General features: G+C 42.3%; 1 protein-coding gene and 2 pseudogenes across 2 annotated transcripts in view; all 3 read left to right on the top strand.

Annotated features, from left to right (window-relative positions):
* The window catches only part of LOC148834042 (uncharacterized), a 35,303-nt gene extending 31,415 nt beyond the window's left edge, over nt 1-3,888 (top strand). The window contains exon 10 of the mRNA XM_088917827.1: nt 3,051-3,888. Within this exon, the coding sequence (XP_088773953.1) occupies nt 3,051-3,688 (638 nt within the window). The 3' untranslated portion in view covers nt 3,689-3,888. The remainder of the gene's footprint in view (nt 1-3,050) is intronic.
* A 2,916-nt stretch (nt 3,889-6,804) lies between these two features.
* On the top strand, nt 6,805-11,109 carry LOC148834040 (uncharacterized; annotated as a pseudogene). Its single transcript, XR_016091097.1, has 2 exons — nt 6,805-6,879; nt 8,296-11,109. The product of XR_016091097.1 is annotated as an uncharacterized LOC148834040 (transcript).
* LOC148834041 (uncharacterized) lies at nt 9,141-10,195 on the top strand (annotated as a pseudogene).
* Nucleotides 11,110-16,616: the final 5,507 nt, after the last annotated feature.

Below are 16,616 nucleotides of genomic sequence, written 5' to 3'. Positions count from 1 at the left end.
GAGGTGTGTCCCCCAGCTCCGAGACCCTCTTACAAACTGCAGGGCCACGCCGCTGACGACACGCAGGGCCCCTTTGACGCAGAAGAGCTACAGCAGGGAAACCGGCTGGCCGAGCGCGTCTCTTTCCGGACCCTGGGCAGATGGCACAATCCGGGGAGGAGTGAGGAAAACAGGGAAAGAGGCAGGCAGGGGGCTGGAGGGAAACAGGGGCGTGTCCACGGTGCGCTGGTGTTCGGGGGAGGTGTGTCCGAGGCAAGCTGTCCAAGGGAGTCCGAGGTGAATCCATGAGTGTAGCAATAGTCCAAGACCGGGTGATCCATCCTGACAGACGAACAGAGTTACAAGCCGGAGCGGGATCTGGAGGAGGGTCGGGGGAATAAAAGGGGGGTCACGGGGCCAGACACTCCCTCATCCCGGACCCAGAAGATCAGGACACCGTGATGAAGCCTGTGCCGCTGAGTCACTCCTGGACTTCCGGGTGTCCATCTTCCACAGCTGAGCCCAGATTGGTAGGAACGCCTGGCTTGTATAGCACGGGGGGCAGGAACCGGAGGCAGGTGCAGGAGATCAACACTAAACTAGGAAGGGCTGGAGCCTCCTTAAGAGGAGGGGCTTACGAGCATGACAGACCACATCCAGAAGATTCTAGCCTCCAGGGGGCGTGGTGAAAACAAACAGCTTTTGGTAAAGCGGCGCGGCTGGGGCGATAAATTCGATAGCTGGGTAAAGGCTTCCGAGGTGAAAGAGATATAGAGCTGATGAAAACAACACAATGAACCGCAACGGCTTCTGTGTTACGCTGGCGGGTGATTCATCCTCAAAGATGTTTCCAAAGAACACCAGCGCGTGCTTCTCGGGGTATTCAGGAAGGGCGACTGGCCTGGACGGGAGCTGGGCAGTGGGCCTGGGAGAACTACACTACCCGCACACCCTACACACGGTAGACCGAGACGAAGAGTCTTCTGCGCGTCGGCGAAGAGGCCAGAGGCTGCAGGGACCGGCACCGCCCCCCCCCAAGGGTACGCCAGCGGCATCGAGCAGCTCACGCTTGAAACGAAGCGCACTGTGGACAAAACCAAGCTCACTGGCGTAGGTTTTAGACACGATGGAGCCCGGGGAGGGGCCATCGGTGGGGGGGGCGGAAGTGATATCGAGGGAACGATTTACAATTCAGGTGCACGAAATAACGTTTCCTCTTCCTCTTCGTTTTCTTTGTGTGACTGAAGTCGCACGCACACAGAAAGTGTCTAACAGGCCAGCATGATCCCCGGCTCCTAACAACAACGCTATCAAACACTATCAAACGCGTTACTGTGTCTTTGTATCAGTGCAATAAAGCCGAACTGTCTGACACTGCTGTAGATTGGGATAATGGAGAGAGATGAACTGATGAAGTTTTATTCTGGTTTGGGGGGGAGTTATTAGGGCACTGTAGCTCCTGTACTCTTGAACTTCCTAGTGAGGACTGCAGCTCTCTTTCACTGCTAGTGCCGCACCTGTCCTTGCGAAGGGCAGAGTCAGAAAACGTTATTTTGAGAGAAAACAAGGGAACGATTTAGCCTTTTCGTGCGCACGCAGTGTAAATTGTTCCCTCAATATTTAACTTTTTTTTCCTACCGATGGTCCCCTCCCGGGCTCTGGAAAAGACCACCCCATGAGCCGGGCTGTGGGGGTTGTTGGGAGGGATACCCGGTTTCTAATGTACAAGCATGACCCTCTGGCGAGGGTGCTGGGTCTCAGATCAGGTGGCGGAAGTGTAAAATCGCCCCATCCTGTCAATATGACGGGCGGGTTTATCACCAGGCGCGTCTATACACAGAAATCATAGAACACCAGTTCATAGGCGACGTCTAGGCGCCGCTTCTGCGTTGCGTGCCTTTCAAAGGCGTGGATGGCGAATTCGTCATGGTCTTGCATGACAAGCCCCACTGCGTGCTGGTGAGCATCGATCAGTTTAAAACACCATCGCTCTGGAAATAAAGACGGATCGAAACAAGCAGGTGTCATTTCATCTGAAAGCATGACGGTCTCTCTCTCCGTACCCCCCTCTCTCTCTAACCCTGTGTGTGTGTACCACTCTAACCCGTCCCTTTGCGTGCGTGCGTGCGTGCGTGGGCCAAAATGGCAGTCAGCAGGAGCGTTCCCTCAAACCCCCTTCGCCTGTGAACACGACACCGTGTGTCTTCCTGTCTCTCTCTGTTCACGGGCGGGCCAATCCCCAAGCAGCCTCTTCAGCAAAAATTCCGGAGAGGAGAGCTCTCCCCTGTCGGACACAGCCAGGAAGCGTCTGGAAGACGAGCCCCTGCCGGAGGACCGCGGGGAGCACGTCGGGGGGGGACTATGCTCGCTTTCCCCCTTAGCGCCGGACCAGGAGGGCACAGGGCATCATCCTCTGATCGAAACGGGGTCACCCGAGCGTTTCTGGATGTGTTATTTCTGCTTTAAATTGAACACTTTGGATATTTCTTCGCATTTTCAAAGTAAGTGGGAAGGCTTTCTTATATCTCAGCAAGGTTTTGCTTTTTCCATTATATTTTTTTCTGTAAAAACGAGCATTATGCAGTCTTTGAATTCAGCACTTTTTTATTCTGCGTCGTCAGGAAAATGGTCTCAGAGAAGATGAACGAGCTGCTGAACTGGGATTTGAAATAAACCGGTTTAACAGACAGGCTGTCCAGTTTCTTACAGTATACAGGTCGCTGTGGTGGGTTGTGAAGTGTTTGAAAGCGAGTGGTCGGGCTGTAGTTTCTCCTGCAGTCCGGTCGGTCCTGTGTTTATTAATAATGTCGTTTAAAAACATAAAGTTTCATCGCTGTGAAAACAAGTGTTTAATGTTTGTATTTAGAGGATATTGGGATCACTCCCATGTGTAACACTAGTGAAACAGTGAAGAAGATGTCGTTTCTCTGGAAGGGAAGAGCAGTCATTAGTAACTGACTGGTGTTTCTCTCTCGGTGTGTTTGGGGACAAAGACATTTCACAGTCTGATGGAGTTGAGTTGGACTGTGATCGGCAGGAGCCTGTTGTGATGTTTGTGTTTTATTCCCCAGCTGCTGTGACTCTGGACCCTGATACAGCTCACTGTGAGCTCAGCCTGTCTGAGGATGGGAAGAGAGTGAGATGGGGACAGAGGACGAGTGTCTCTGACAATCCTCACAGATTTGATTACTGTCCTTGTGTTGTGAGCAGGGAGGCCTTCACCTCAGGGAGACACTACTGGGAGGTGAAGGTGAATCGATACTGGAGAATAGGAGTGACCAGAGAGTCTGCAGAGAGGAAAGAGGGGATCAGCTTCTCTCCCCAGCGGGGTTACTGGTGTCTGAGATCTTACTGGTCTGATTTCTCTGCTCTCACTGACCCTGTGACTCATCTCCCCCTCAGTCTGCAGCCCAGGAAGCTGGGGTGTGTGTGGATATTGAGGAGAGGAAGGTCTCCTTTTACACAGTGGAGTCCAGGGCTCATGTCTACACTTTCACTGACATGGTCTTCCCTCAGGGGGAGAAGATCTATCCTGTCTTCTATACCTGGGATTCAGATAAAGCCCTTGAGCTGCTGCCTGCTGTCAGTGTGGAGATTAAACCCGTCACTGACTCATGAACACAGGCTGACTCTCTCCCAGCTCTCTGTCCACTGCTCACACTGGGAGACGGGTTTACTGACGGGTAGTGAGGTGAGGTCAGAAATATAGTAGTAATTGTAGAAATGATGATGTTGTGTCGTGTTTAAATGCGTTATATTAATTTTTTTTAAATTAAACACGGGAAAATAACATGTACGAGAGAGGGAGATATACCTCGCCACCAGCCTGCTGTACTCCTGACTTGTAAATATCTCTGGAAACCCTGCTGTGTTTTTTTTCTAATTTTTAAGAAAATAAACTTTTAAAAATGAAATCCCGTGTGAGTCTCTCCTGCGCGCGCCGGTGACCGTGAAGCTGCCAGAACGGGGAGGGACCCGCTGACGTCACCACAGCCAGGAGGAACAGGGACTGTGACGCAGACAGGAAGTGGCTCAGGGTGGTTATGGGAGTTGTAGTTTATCACCAGCGCTGTGTCTGTGAGCAGCTCCAGCCAGTCTAATACCCGGCTCCCTTTAATACAGGGATACATGACTATATTCGGTATTTTATGTTCGTTTGGGGTTTATTATTACTGTGGTGGTTTGTGAGAGACGTTTTATTTGATCTCTGATCGTGATCCAGGGAAAAGTGGACGCTTCTTTCTAGTCTTTTCTTTATTTTAGTTCCCAATGAAGTTTGGTAATGGGCCAGTGAAAGCTCTGCTTTCCTTCATATGAAGCCCAAAAGTTTGTTGGTAGCGGCGAGTTTTTTTCTTCACAGACAGAAACTTGGGCTCCGTGTCAGTCTTGTGTTCTGTCCTGCCGTTTGGACATTTCATATGGACGATTCTCTGTCCACAGAGGGACTGTGTCATGAGAGGTAGTTTTGACACACTCCCTTGTGCGCTGGTTAGTGTGGTAATTGTGAGACACTCCCTAGAGCAGGGGAGTTAGAAGATGGCGACAGACCTGCTGTTCAAGTAAAAAGTGAAGTTAAACTCATTCCTGCTGTTGTGTTCAGCTGTGTTTAATATATATAAACTAACCTGAAACACGAGAGACTGCACCGGGAGATTACTGCACTGCTTCGGCAGTTTGTGTATTCAACATCATTATCTGAGGGATTCTTTGTGAAACTTTGGCATGTACAGTATATAAATATATTTCATTTCGCTTATTTTAGTTCCTCTGTATTGGAACAAATCGCACTACAATTCGTTACTTGTTCAACTTTTGTTTTAATCCTAGCCGTGTCCAGACTCTCAGAACAAGCTGAGAAACGTCCAGTTCAGGACTCTCAGTACCGCCCTCTCCGACCGCATCTGAAATATTTCACTTTGTTCGCTTCGTGACGCAGCGCTGTACCGCGGGAAAACACTGTTGACAAAATGAGTATCGAACTTCGAGCTGTTCAGTTATTCTCTTAGAAATACATCTTATTATACAAATAAATTAAACTGCTTGACTAAAATGTCTCTATGACTACAATGTGGTAAAAACAATGTTGGTGGTGTTTCATCACCACCATTAACATCTGTGGTGATGAAATGCCCGGAGAAGCTGGTGTTGTCACACATCAACTCCTCCATCGCAGAGTCCCTGGACCCCTTGCAGTTCGCCTACCAGAACAACAGATCAGTGGATGATGCTGTCTCCCTGGCTCTGCATACCTATGGAAGCCCGTTTCTGCCAGGGAGTAAAAAAAAACGCTCTATGGTATCTCAGAATTGCGACTTAGTATCTCAGAAATGCGATTTAGCAACTCAGAATTGCGACTTCAAGTCTCACAGTTTTGACGTCACTTCTGGCGCCAGCAATGAAAGTACAGTAGGTTGCTCATCTGGCATAGGAAATCCACTGTTCACAATCCAGTCCAGGTACAGCGCCACATTCTACTGATGCCTTCATACAATTCACAGACTTAAATACCGTCTGCGTAAACTGTACATAGACTAACGTAGCTAAGTAAAAAAAAACATATGCAAGAGCTACTTGGATGGTTTTGGTTGATCGATTTAACCTTTCCAAGTGCGACCTAATTAATGAGGCAAAACTAACAGTAGGCCTGTACTCTTGTGGGGGTTTCGTCCGTTTGTACAAGGCAGCTCCTGCAAACACTTTACCAGCAGCTGTTTCAGCACAGTCACATAGCTGTGGACCCATATGAGCGAGGATGGTGCTATGAGCTTCTACGCGAGTCAATCTGGGGTCGCCTATTCACGATCAAAACATAAATTTGCTTCGATACAATTAATGAAACCCGTAACAATACAGACACACATTAAAGGGAACGTCTTTTATTATTTTTGTTTACTCTCCCCCTTTGTACGTTAAGAGATTTGATATGCTTATTTATTTTCAATATCCTTCCAATAATGTACTTGGCCAAACCCCAGCATCTCTCCGTCTAATTGCTCAGATACAATTCTGTGATTGCGTATCTCTCAGAAACAACCAGGATCACAAGCATGTTTATGTTGACTAAACATGATCAGGCGACATTAAACTGTCGCAAACGTCTTGCCATGGGAGCTGCCAGTGTGTCTCCCGAGCCGGACTTTGATAGGCACAACGGTCTCATTTTTACAAACCCTCCATCCGGTCCTTTCGGCTTCCTAAGGCTGTAAATTACCAAGTGACACGCACAAAACAGCCGTTATCATAATGAAGACATTCGTGTGTGTTTAATAACAATTCCAAAACTTAGTTATATCAATTTTTGGTTTACAGAACATGTTTTATCAGCTGTGGTTTGATTCAGCTTTCTGTAACTTTTTGATAAGTTAGCTGCTCTTAAGATGATTACAAGGTAGAGTAGGTTAAAACTAGTCACTAGGTTAGTATTGACCAACCCTCTTTCAGGAGCTATAACTTTCTGCAGAGTTTAGACTGTTTCAAATCTGTATCTTTGAGCTCAGGCTAACCGGGTGCTCTATAGAGAGTGATTAGTTGAGTGAGGTGCTGCCTGTGTATGCATACTGTGTGTGACAAGTCAGATTAAATTGAAAAGCCTACTCTACATTTGTCATTCACATACCCTTGGGGTGTGACCTACTGTATGTGCACCCTGTGAATGCAAATGTGTGGCGAGTGTTGGTCATCGTTGCCTGTCCTGGACCACTTCTAAATGTACTACAATGCATACTGTTGGAGTCTGGGCAAACAGGAGGCTAGGTAATTCCACTCTGCTAACTACTCAATGCTGCACCACTGCCCCATGTGGGCTTCCTAGGCCACAATTGCAGGATGGAGGATCTTATCGATTTCCTCAGGGAGAGGGACATTCCAGAGTCCACTATCGGAAAAATGAAGGAAGAAAAGGTAGTTAACAGAATGAGTGTGTTCATGTCTATTATAACTAACTCCCACTGACCTACTGTAGATATTGACAGCACTTTCAGTACTGTGAAAAGTCAGAGACCACCCTTTCGCTTATTTAATTTCCAGTCAAAACGGTCATTAAGTGCAATTGATTTATTTTTCAATGTCAGGAATTATTCCAGGAAACATATATTTAACACAAAATTACACAAAAGCATCCACAACTAAATATAATGTCAGATCTTTCATTGTTTAGCGTGTCCACCCTTTGCCTTTATTACAGCTTCCATTATTTACAGGAGACTTTCTTTGAGTTTTTCAAATAAATCCACTGGGATATTTTTTCATGCCTCCTGTAAACACCTCCAAAGTTCAGTCTTAGAAGTTGGTTGTATTTTCTGCTTCTGCTGGTTCAAATCCAAATCCACTCTGTAACTCATCGTCCATAAAACCTTACTTATCTCAAGTGTCCAGTTTTGGTGTTCTAGGGCAAATTTTCTTCTCTTTTGTCTATTTCCTTTTCAAATAGTGACTTTTTGACAGATACACACCCCTTCAGACCCATAGCATTGTGTTGTCTTCTTACAATGGAAGTATTGACAGAAACACTTGTGGATGTTTTTCAGATCTGATGCAAGAGTGATCAAAACGTTAACTTCTGTCTATGTGATGGTGATGTTCTCAGTGGTCTACCAGGCCTTGCACGATTGTTAGGAGTCCCATTTTCTCTATATATTGTAGTAATTTTTATCTCCAGTTTTGGAAACTTGTTTTTCACTTATTTTCCTTTGGCCTATATTTTCCTAATGCAAGTGAACTATCTTTATAGCTAATCTCATCAGAAATATCGCCTCTTGCCATTTCAGATGCACATGACAAAGACATGTGCAAGGCAGCTATGGTGTGTTTGGGTAGTTGTTTGAATGTCAGTGTCACTTTTAATGGAAAGTGTTCTAATATAATGTCAGTGACAGTTTTGGGATCAACTTGTGTTGGGAGGACACAGCTGTAACTTGTTTGATTGGACGGATGGAAGACTTAAAGTGCCAGAAGGGTGCACAAAAGTAAAGAGTGGGCAAATTAAATACTGATAGATTTGATATTATATTTAGTGTACTCTTCTGTCAAATATGTTTCTTGCATTATTTTCTGACACCAAAAACTAAATAATTTGCACTGAATGGCTGTTTGAACTGGAAATTAAATAAATGCAAGGGTGGTCTCTGACTTCTGCACAGTACTGTACAGTATATTGATATTTTCACGTATTGTAGATTTTTTCACTTCATACAGTAGCTCCACAATCCCGAATGGACTTTTTCCTTAAACCAGTATCAGCATATTGATCCACATAAAATGATGCTTTAAGTATGGTATTTTGAAACTGAAAATTGATAATACACTCTTCATTTTTAGATTGATGCCAGTGTCCTGATGTTAATGACAGATGAACAGATGAGGGATTATTTGCCGTCTTATGGAGGCAGATTGGCAGTGATGGGATATTGTAGGAGACACGAAAAAGAGCCCAACAGTAGGAAATCAAAGCTTTTTGATGGACTGAAGTCAAAACTGAATAAAAGAAAAAAGTGTAAGCATCCAGAAAATATCACTCCTCATCAAGAGGTGAACACACAGAGGAAAGTAAGGAAAGTGGAGTTGGGCTGGATGCTGTATGAGGAAGGAGAAGGAGGGTTGATCCAGGTGAGAACCAAAAAGGGTGGTGGAACACGAAAGTTAAGTGTTTCAAAGCACTGGAAAAAAAAGACCTCATAACGGAGGCAATACGTTTGTTTTTCCCAGATGGAAAGAATGCACATGGAAATATTTCTGAGTTTGAGGTGGATCTGACAAATTATCAAGTAGTTTCCTTAGATGAGGACAGTACAGTGGGAGCTCTATATGAAGCCTCAAAGTTAACTGTCATGAGGTTCTATCTGTCAACCAAAAAGAAACATGACAGTGGTGGTGTGGAGACACAGCAAGAATCAAACACTGCAGGTCCCTCACAGGAAAACACACAGGAGTTTCCCTCTACAGACTCACTGATTGATCCACCATTGGAATTAGAAACATAAGATGTCATCTATGTTGGAAATACTGGAAATGATTTGAACTTAGGCAGCGATGAAGTGGCACAATTTCATCCTGCAGATGTCACAGACGATTCCAGTTTAGCTCAGCAAAGTTCTACCATGTTTACTGGGGAAAATGTGGAGGATAGCAATATCATTACAATTTTCAATGGAGACCTCTCTGAGATGGGAGAACAAAGTCTAGAAGACACTTTGCCTCTGGCACAAGAACTCAGGGAACCAGACAAAAAAATCCTTGTTGTCCACCGCAGCCAGATACTATCTGAGCTTATTGAACATTTCACTGATGAACGCCTTTCATATACTCAATCAGAAATTCAAGTAAAGCTTCTACTACCAAATGGGCAGTATGAGAATTAATATGATGAGGGAGGCGTTCTCAGAGATGGCCTCTCTGAATTCTGGCATGAATTCTATGAACAATGTACAACAGGCAGCACTTTCAAGATACCATTTCTCCGACATGACTATGGCAAGAAAAAGTGGCAGAGTATAGGTAAAATTATTTCTTTTGGTTGGCAGAAAGAGAAGTATTTGCCCATCAAGCTTGCTCCTGTAATCTTGGAACAGGCAGCTCTTGGATATGTGAAGAGTGATCTGGTTGACAATTTTCTAAAGTAAAGTATGTCTCAGAATCTGACCGTTATACCTTGGAATGTTGTCACAGAGACTTCAACAGTTCTGACCAAGATGAATTACTGGAAATCTTGGACAACTACAGCTGCCGAAGAATGCCAAATGCACACAACATTGAACAAATTCTGCAAGAACTGGCTCACAAAACCCTTATTCAAGAGCCTGCTGATGTTATCGAACAGTGGGAAAGTGTACTCGCTCCCCTCAGCAAAGCCCTTGAGGAAATGGAAACTGTGTATGAAAACGTGCAGCCAACGGCAAGGAAAATCATACGGTCACTGAAGTTTCCCTGCACAGTGAATGCACAGGAAAAGGAAATATCAAAGCGTATTACAACATACCTGTGAGAGTGTGATGGAAGGAAACAGTCTCTGTTCCTGAGGTTCTGCACAGGCTCAGATCTCTTTCTTGGCAAGACTGTAACTGTTGACTTCACGGACATGCAAGGATTGGAGAGAAGACCTATGGAACATACATGTGGCTGTTATTTGAGAGTGTCTATTCATTATGATAGCTATCCTGACTTCAGGTGAGAAATGAACAAAATTTTGGAAAGTAATATACGGGTAATGGACATAGTTTAGTATTTTAGTCTGTCGACCTACAGACTACACTGATTAGAAATATGTGCATCTTTCACCATTCAAAACTTTTGGTAAAGTATACTTATTCACAGTATGCATGTAAAGGCCATCTGACCTAGTCTGTACCTTTACACATATAAGCATATAAGATATACTGAGTTTTGAGTGTACTTATGATAGAATGTTCATAATTTCACTGAAGAAATTAAAAAGTCTCAGGTTAAATTGCACTTTTATTTTTGTCATTTTGGTACAAGAAGTTCTTTTAGACTGATTGTTCATGCAGTATATTGAGTGATAAACTAATGGATGTTTTTTCACCTTAAAAAAAATATGGTGATGCAGTTTAATAAAAGTTCTTTTTTGAGCGATGTACATTCTCTAAGCTACCAAGCACTTTTGTGCCAATGAACTCTGGTGCCATGTAGTGTCTAATAATGTTACAACTTTTGCGTTGTATGTAATTTAGTCACAATATGGCAGCAGAGTTTATTTGCACAATAACTGGACAGTTCATGGCAAAGATGAATTCCAAGTGCTCACTTTGGTCAGCACTTGATTTAGAATGAATCTTTGTCATTAACTCTTCAGTTAGATGTTTCTTGGGGTCGCGGTAACTTTGCAGAATCTGAATTTGTTTATTTGTGTTTGACTAGTTTGGCTATTTGTGGATTTTGTCTGACATTTTTATGAAACGTCAAGATTGCAGATGAGTTCAAATGCCTTGCGTTTAGTGAATATTATTTGTACTGTATTTACATTGCATTTGGTGAAAGGAAATGAGAGAAGTGAGGTAATGTTATTGTCAAATATTTCATATAATGTTAGATAATGTTATTGTCAAATCAAAGTTGGGTTGCTTTTATGTGTGAACATTATCTATAGTCCATTAAAGATTGTTTACACTGTTTGCATCTTTTGGCACATTTACTTTCATTTGTTCCTTGTTTCATCCTATTTCACACTCAATGTTAAATCAGATCTAAAGACAACACATTAAAAGTGGTAACATCTTTACCACTTTTAATGTGTAACATCAAATGCTGTGGCATTTGAGAAAAACAAAACACCCTTCTACCTAGATCCCACATTTGTAAGCAGTTTATCTTATCCAGAGAGTGCAAAGTCCCCTATTCCTACTCAAGGTCCAGCCCATTGAGGACCATTTCACGTAGTCTTAAGTAAAGGTCAGTGATTTCAAACACATCATCTGGCATTGCAAGGTTGTGTTCAGCCATCAGTTCAACACAAAGATGGAAGACATCCTCATCACGGGGGTAGTCCTTTACACAACAGTCTTCTTGACAGATATCGACTTTGATTTGGTCAACTGCCTGCAAATAGTTCTGTGCGCCATATAAACTAGGGGCAGCATACATCACTGAAGGTCGTCCACTGGGAGCGCGAGGGTTGTGGGTCGGCCTTATTGTGTGATTATTCCAGGCAGTCAGCACTTCATTGAGCTCCTCCTACACAATAGAAATCAATTGTTTTGAAATAAGGTTTGTTAAATCACTTTATGGAACTCAAAGAAGAGATCTAGTAGAAATAGTAGAATTTTATGTTTTACTATTCATATCAAAATCTGTAATGACAGGTATGTTACATTTACCTGTATGGTGTTTTGGAAGAAAAACTGAATGAGTGATTTGTCGATGAAGGTGTCAACAAAATGCCCATCTTCTCTCAGCTGTTCAAAATGGTCCATCCAAAACTGACTGCACTGTGCTCTTAGTGTAGCCCACCAGCGTTCAATTTTCTGATTCCCAGTGCTTGGGCCAAGAGTGACACATTCTGTGCTATCCTCATTCATTTCACGCAGAAACCTTTGCATTACAGCAACGTGGGTGTTTTCGGTTCCATGATCAAGTCGTACTCTTTGTGGAAGACCGTTGTTGTTATAGACAGCGTCTATAAAATAACCCGCAATAATTCGTGGGTCATTATTGGTTTTGTATGCTTCTAACCAGATCATTTTTCTCGAGAAGCCATCAATGCACCCGTTGATGCATATCCCGTAAGGTTTTAATATGTCATACCCATCAATATGCCACACATACAGATGCAGCCATTCAAAGTGCGCGTTACAGACACGTACCGCAGGTGGAGTCGCGCATTGTGACGCAAGATGACGCGCGGCACCGCAGTACGTGATTGGTTGACCGACAGGGGCACTCGTGGTCCGTTGGTCTGTCGTAGAAAGACTTACAGTAAACGTCTTTGCTGTGCCCGTTGTAGATATTGAATTTTACCACTGAAGGGAAATCTTAGTAGCTGAGCATAAAAAGAATAGGAGCATACTGTAACGCGTGTGAAGGCCATAAACGATATTAATTTTGGAACATAAACATACTGTATATGGCTGGTCTTGGTACTTTAAAGAAAAAATACACACCAGTATTCCATTTCTCCCTAAACATTTTAAGCATCGAAGTCTTTAACTAAAGAGATACCGGAGTCAACAAGCATACTTTTAGAATTTGATTAAAAGGGAATATAATATTGAATCGCGTATATATTTTATGAAAGCAAGATTGCTCAGCTGGACAAAAGTACACAACCTACCTTTATCAGAAATATTTATGCATCAAAGCCTTTACTGAAGATATTACTAATAGTATTAATAATGGATGACTTTGGACAAGCTGTATACTCAAAGTATAATTTCTTTAGCACATTTGTACAAGCACTTGGAATCTGTCCAAGCCATACTTTGTCAGGCATTTTGTTTTACTTCAACGGGCATAAAAACTCCCTTGCTTTTAACAGGGCGTTTCATAATTTCTAACTACGAAAATGATTTAAAATGCGACACTTATCATTCAACTAGAGCTCAAAATATCACAAGGATCCTCAAGAGCACAGCAAAGACTGTATTAAAAGATACTTGTATGAGATACATGAGAATCCAGGCTTTTTTTATCAATGCTTTCTTTTCTGTATACCAGATTTTATGGAACCACTTCAGAAGGGTGTCAGCCAGTCAGATTCCAGGAATCGGAACTTTAAAGGAAAAATACACACCGGTATTCCATTTCTCCCTAAACATTTCAAGCATCGAAGTATTTAACTAGCATGTTAAATATCGTGTGAAAAAGTGGTAGTTTTAAACTTTTCTGCTAATATAATATGGAATCGCGTATCTAAAGAATTTAATAACGTTATGATTATATTCGTGTACTGCGACAGGGCTGTGTAGGGCTGTTTCGCCTCTCTCTTCATGCAATTTCCCCTGTAGCCTACTGGTCTATGTTCCTGCTTCCCAACTCACGGGTTGTGTGTTCAAATCCAGCTAGTGCTGGACTTTTCTTTTAACAAACATTTCTTCGAAAAAATAGAATAGCGATATTATGGACAATCAATTGACTTTTATATTTCAAAATATCACAACATGATCGATTCTAAGTCATTTTTGATAACAATGAATAGTCACCTTCTTCCCTTCTGACAACGGTCCCTGCTTCTGCTTCCTGCTTCTATTGTGTGTGTGTGTAATAGAGTAAATTTTTATAGAGAAATGGAGGCTGGACAGTATGCGTTACAATATAAACATTTATATTGATTTAAATCGTGTTCTGATTTAAATCGCAAACGCGTGTTTAATTATATGTGTTTTTTAATCATAATCAGGCTAATGCAACATAAATTGATACAGTATCTTTGTCTTCTAAGTATCTTAATAAACTTTCAGCATAGCTTTCTACCCGTTAAGATTTATATTTCTTGGGATTTTGGGATCAAATGTGGAAGGATTAGATTGTAATCGTTTTTATTTGTCAAATACGTGATTGTATTTCTGAATGTTATGTGACACCTACAGTAGTTCACTGCTTTAAATACATCGAATTAAGAAAGTTAGGTGTAGCACTTTAGATCTTTTTTCTGAACCAGGGAAAATCTGATCATGTTTCTCTATAACAATAATAAAAAACTTTATTTTACATATCACCTTTAAAAGTGGCATCTCAAAGCAATACAGTAGATCAAAAAACAGTTAAAAGGGACCAAAGTAAATACCAGACAAACGCAAACGCGTTTTTAATAAAATGCTTTTATTCATTCAGCAGAGAGTGAGAGGGACATCCAGCAGAGAGAGACACACACACCGGTTTCCATTGTTTCCATTTTGTTTTCCATTGACAAAATTGTTTTTTTTCAATTCCTCTTGTCTAACAGGAATGTTTTGTTTGTGGACAGACTGTTAGACTAGAGGAAAAGAGCGCCTCCTTCTACGAAGCATTTCGTTGATCCGATCACGAATTCTTTTCCAGTCGCACGAAGTAAGGGTAAACTTACACCATACCGATGAGCTAATGCCAGGGAAAGACACCATTTCCTTTTTCTGATCACTCGCTTTCTGGATACACATCTCACCTGTCCTGTTCTTTGTTTTCCTGGTTTGCTGATTATGCCTGCTGTGGTCCACTCCTACCCTCACACCTAAAGAATACTATTTTAAATTTCTTGGCGCAGTTCATTAACCCTTGTATGTGCTGTCCGCGCCCAAAATGCAATTTAAAAAAAGTCAAAAACCGCGCTCAAAATGCAATTTAGAGCTTTCTGGCAAGAGGAGACACCCAAATCAATGTAACATGCCACAGTTTGTGCATGAACAGGGTTATACTGCCTATTCCCTTCGATACCCGATTAAAAAAAAATAAAAAATGTTTTGAATCCCCGGCGGAACCGGGCATCCATATGAATCAAGTAACAGGTTTATTCCATGCTGAAAAAAAGAAGAAAGAAAACACATTCCATAAGAATTGATTGAGCTCCGCTCTGTACCACGCAATGATCCCCCCGGAGTCTCTGCCCCGGGCTATTTGGGTTTTTAGACAGAGGGTAAAAAACTCTCTCTCTGGCTTGACCTCCCCCTCCTTGGGTATTGTCTGGTTTTTTTTTGTTAACAAGGCTCGCCAGCTAATGTGAATCGAAACCTCTTTCTAGCTTTTAAAGTCGTGCGATGTGTAAACCACAATTCAAATAGAGAAAAAAGACCTGACTGACAAGCCGATACGTACTCTTAGAGTTTGATTAATAGGTAATATAATACAAAAATATAGTACTAAAAATAAGATACACTCTACAGACATTCACAACGGCGACTGTCAGAAGACAGGACACAGCGGCTCAGGCACCCGCTGAATGGAAAAGGGGCACTTTAATGTTCTGTACGGCCAATACTAAAGCCAATACTGGCTCAATACCCTCAATGGGCTGTGATGTGCTAATGCGTTGGTTTAACAGTCCGGGTGTGGCAGGCTTCCAATGTCAACTCGACTCGATTGGAAGACAATGAACGTATTTTAGCCCTAAATGAATTAATAGCAAACATGGCTTACATAAAATACATTTTTCCAAGAAAGTTTATACAGATGCAGCCATTCAAAATGCGTGCGTTATTTTGCGGCATACCCCGGTGGGCGTGTCGCGGCATCACGCAGTGTCACGCAGTGTGACGTGGTTAATCGCGCGTCATTTGACGCTCTGCCGGAAACTATCCGGCGTCACCTTGTAAAACCGCCAGGGGGAGCTTAACCTCTCATGTACAGCATTTGAGCCTTTAATTTTGAACAGTGTATTACAGCATGTTAATCTTCAGTCATTAAAATGTTGGTATATTTTATGAAAGCAAGATTGCTCAGTTGGACAAAAGTACACAACCTACCTTTATCAGAAATATTTATGCATCAAAGCCTTTACCGAAGATATTACTAATAGTATTAATAATGGATGACTTTGGACAAGCTGTATACTCAAAGTATAATTTCTTTAGCACATTTGTACAAGCACTTGGAATCTGTCCAAGCCATACTTTGTCAGGCATTTTGTTTTACTTCAACGGGCATAAAAACTTCCTTGCTTTTAACAGGGCGTTTCATAATTTCTAACTACGAAAATGATTTAAAATGCGACACCTATCATTCAACTAGAGCTTAAAATATCACAAGGAAAAATACACACCGGTATTCCATTTCTCCCTAAACATTGTAAGCTTCGAAGTCTTTAACTAACGTGATACCGGAGTCAACAAGCATACTTTTAGAATTTGATTAAAAGGGAATATAATATGGAATCGCGTATCTCAAGAATTTAATAACGGTATGATTATATCCGTGTACTGCGGCAGGGCTGTGTAGGGCTGTTTCGCCTGCCTGCTCATGCGAGCTGACTGTAGCCGACTGGTCTAGGTGCGTGACTACCAACGGGCAGGTTGTGTGTTCAAATCCAGCTGGTGCTGGACCTTCCAGTTTTATTTATTTATTTTTTAATCGCGTAACATATTACCGTATGCAAACTGTACTGTATACAGTATGTATATGTATATTTAATGTCTTAACTGTGCCCGTTTAATTGAATTTTAAAAAATTATTTAACACGAACATTAAGCTGTTTACATCTTCCGCCTGAGAACAGTCAC

This window comes from Atractosteus spatula, chromosome 5, assembly GCF_055471065.1.
Source record: "Atractosteus spatula isolate fAtrSpa1 chromosome 5, fAtrSpa1.hap1, whole genome shotgun sequence".
Taxonomy (NCBI): Eukaryota; Metazoa; Chordata; class Actinopteri; order Semionotiformes; family Lepisosteidae; genus Atractosteus; species Atractosteus spatula.
The sequence above is the reverse complement of the archived record's forward strand: the minus strand, read 5'-3'. Positions and strand labels throughout refer to the sequence as shown.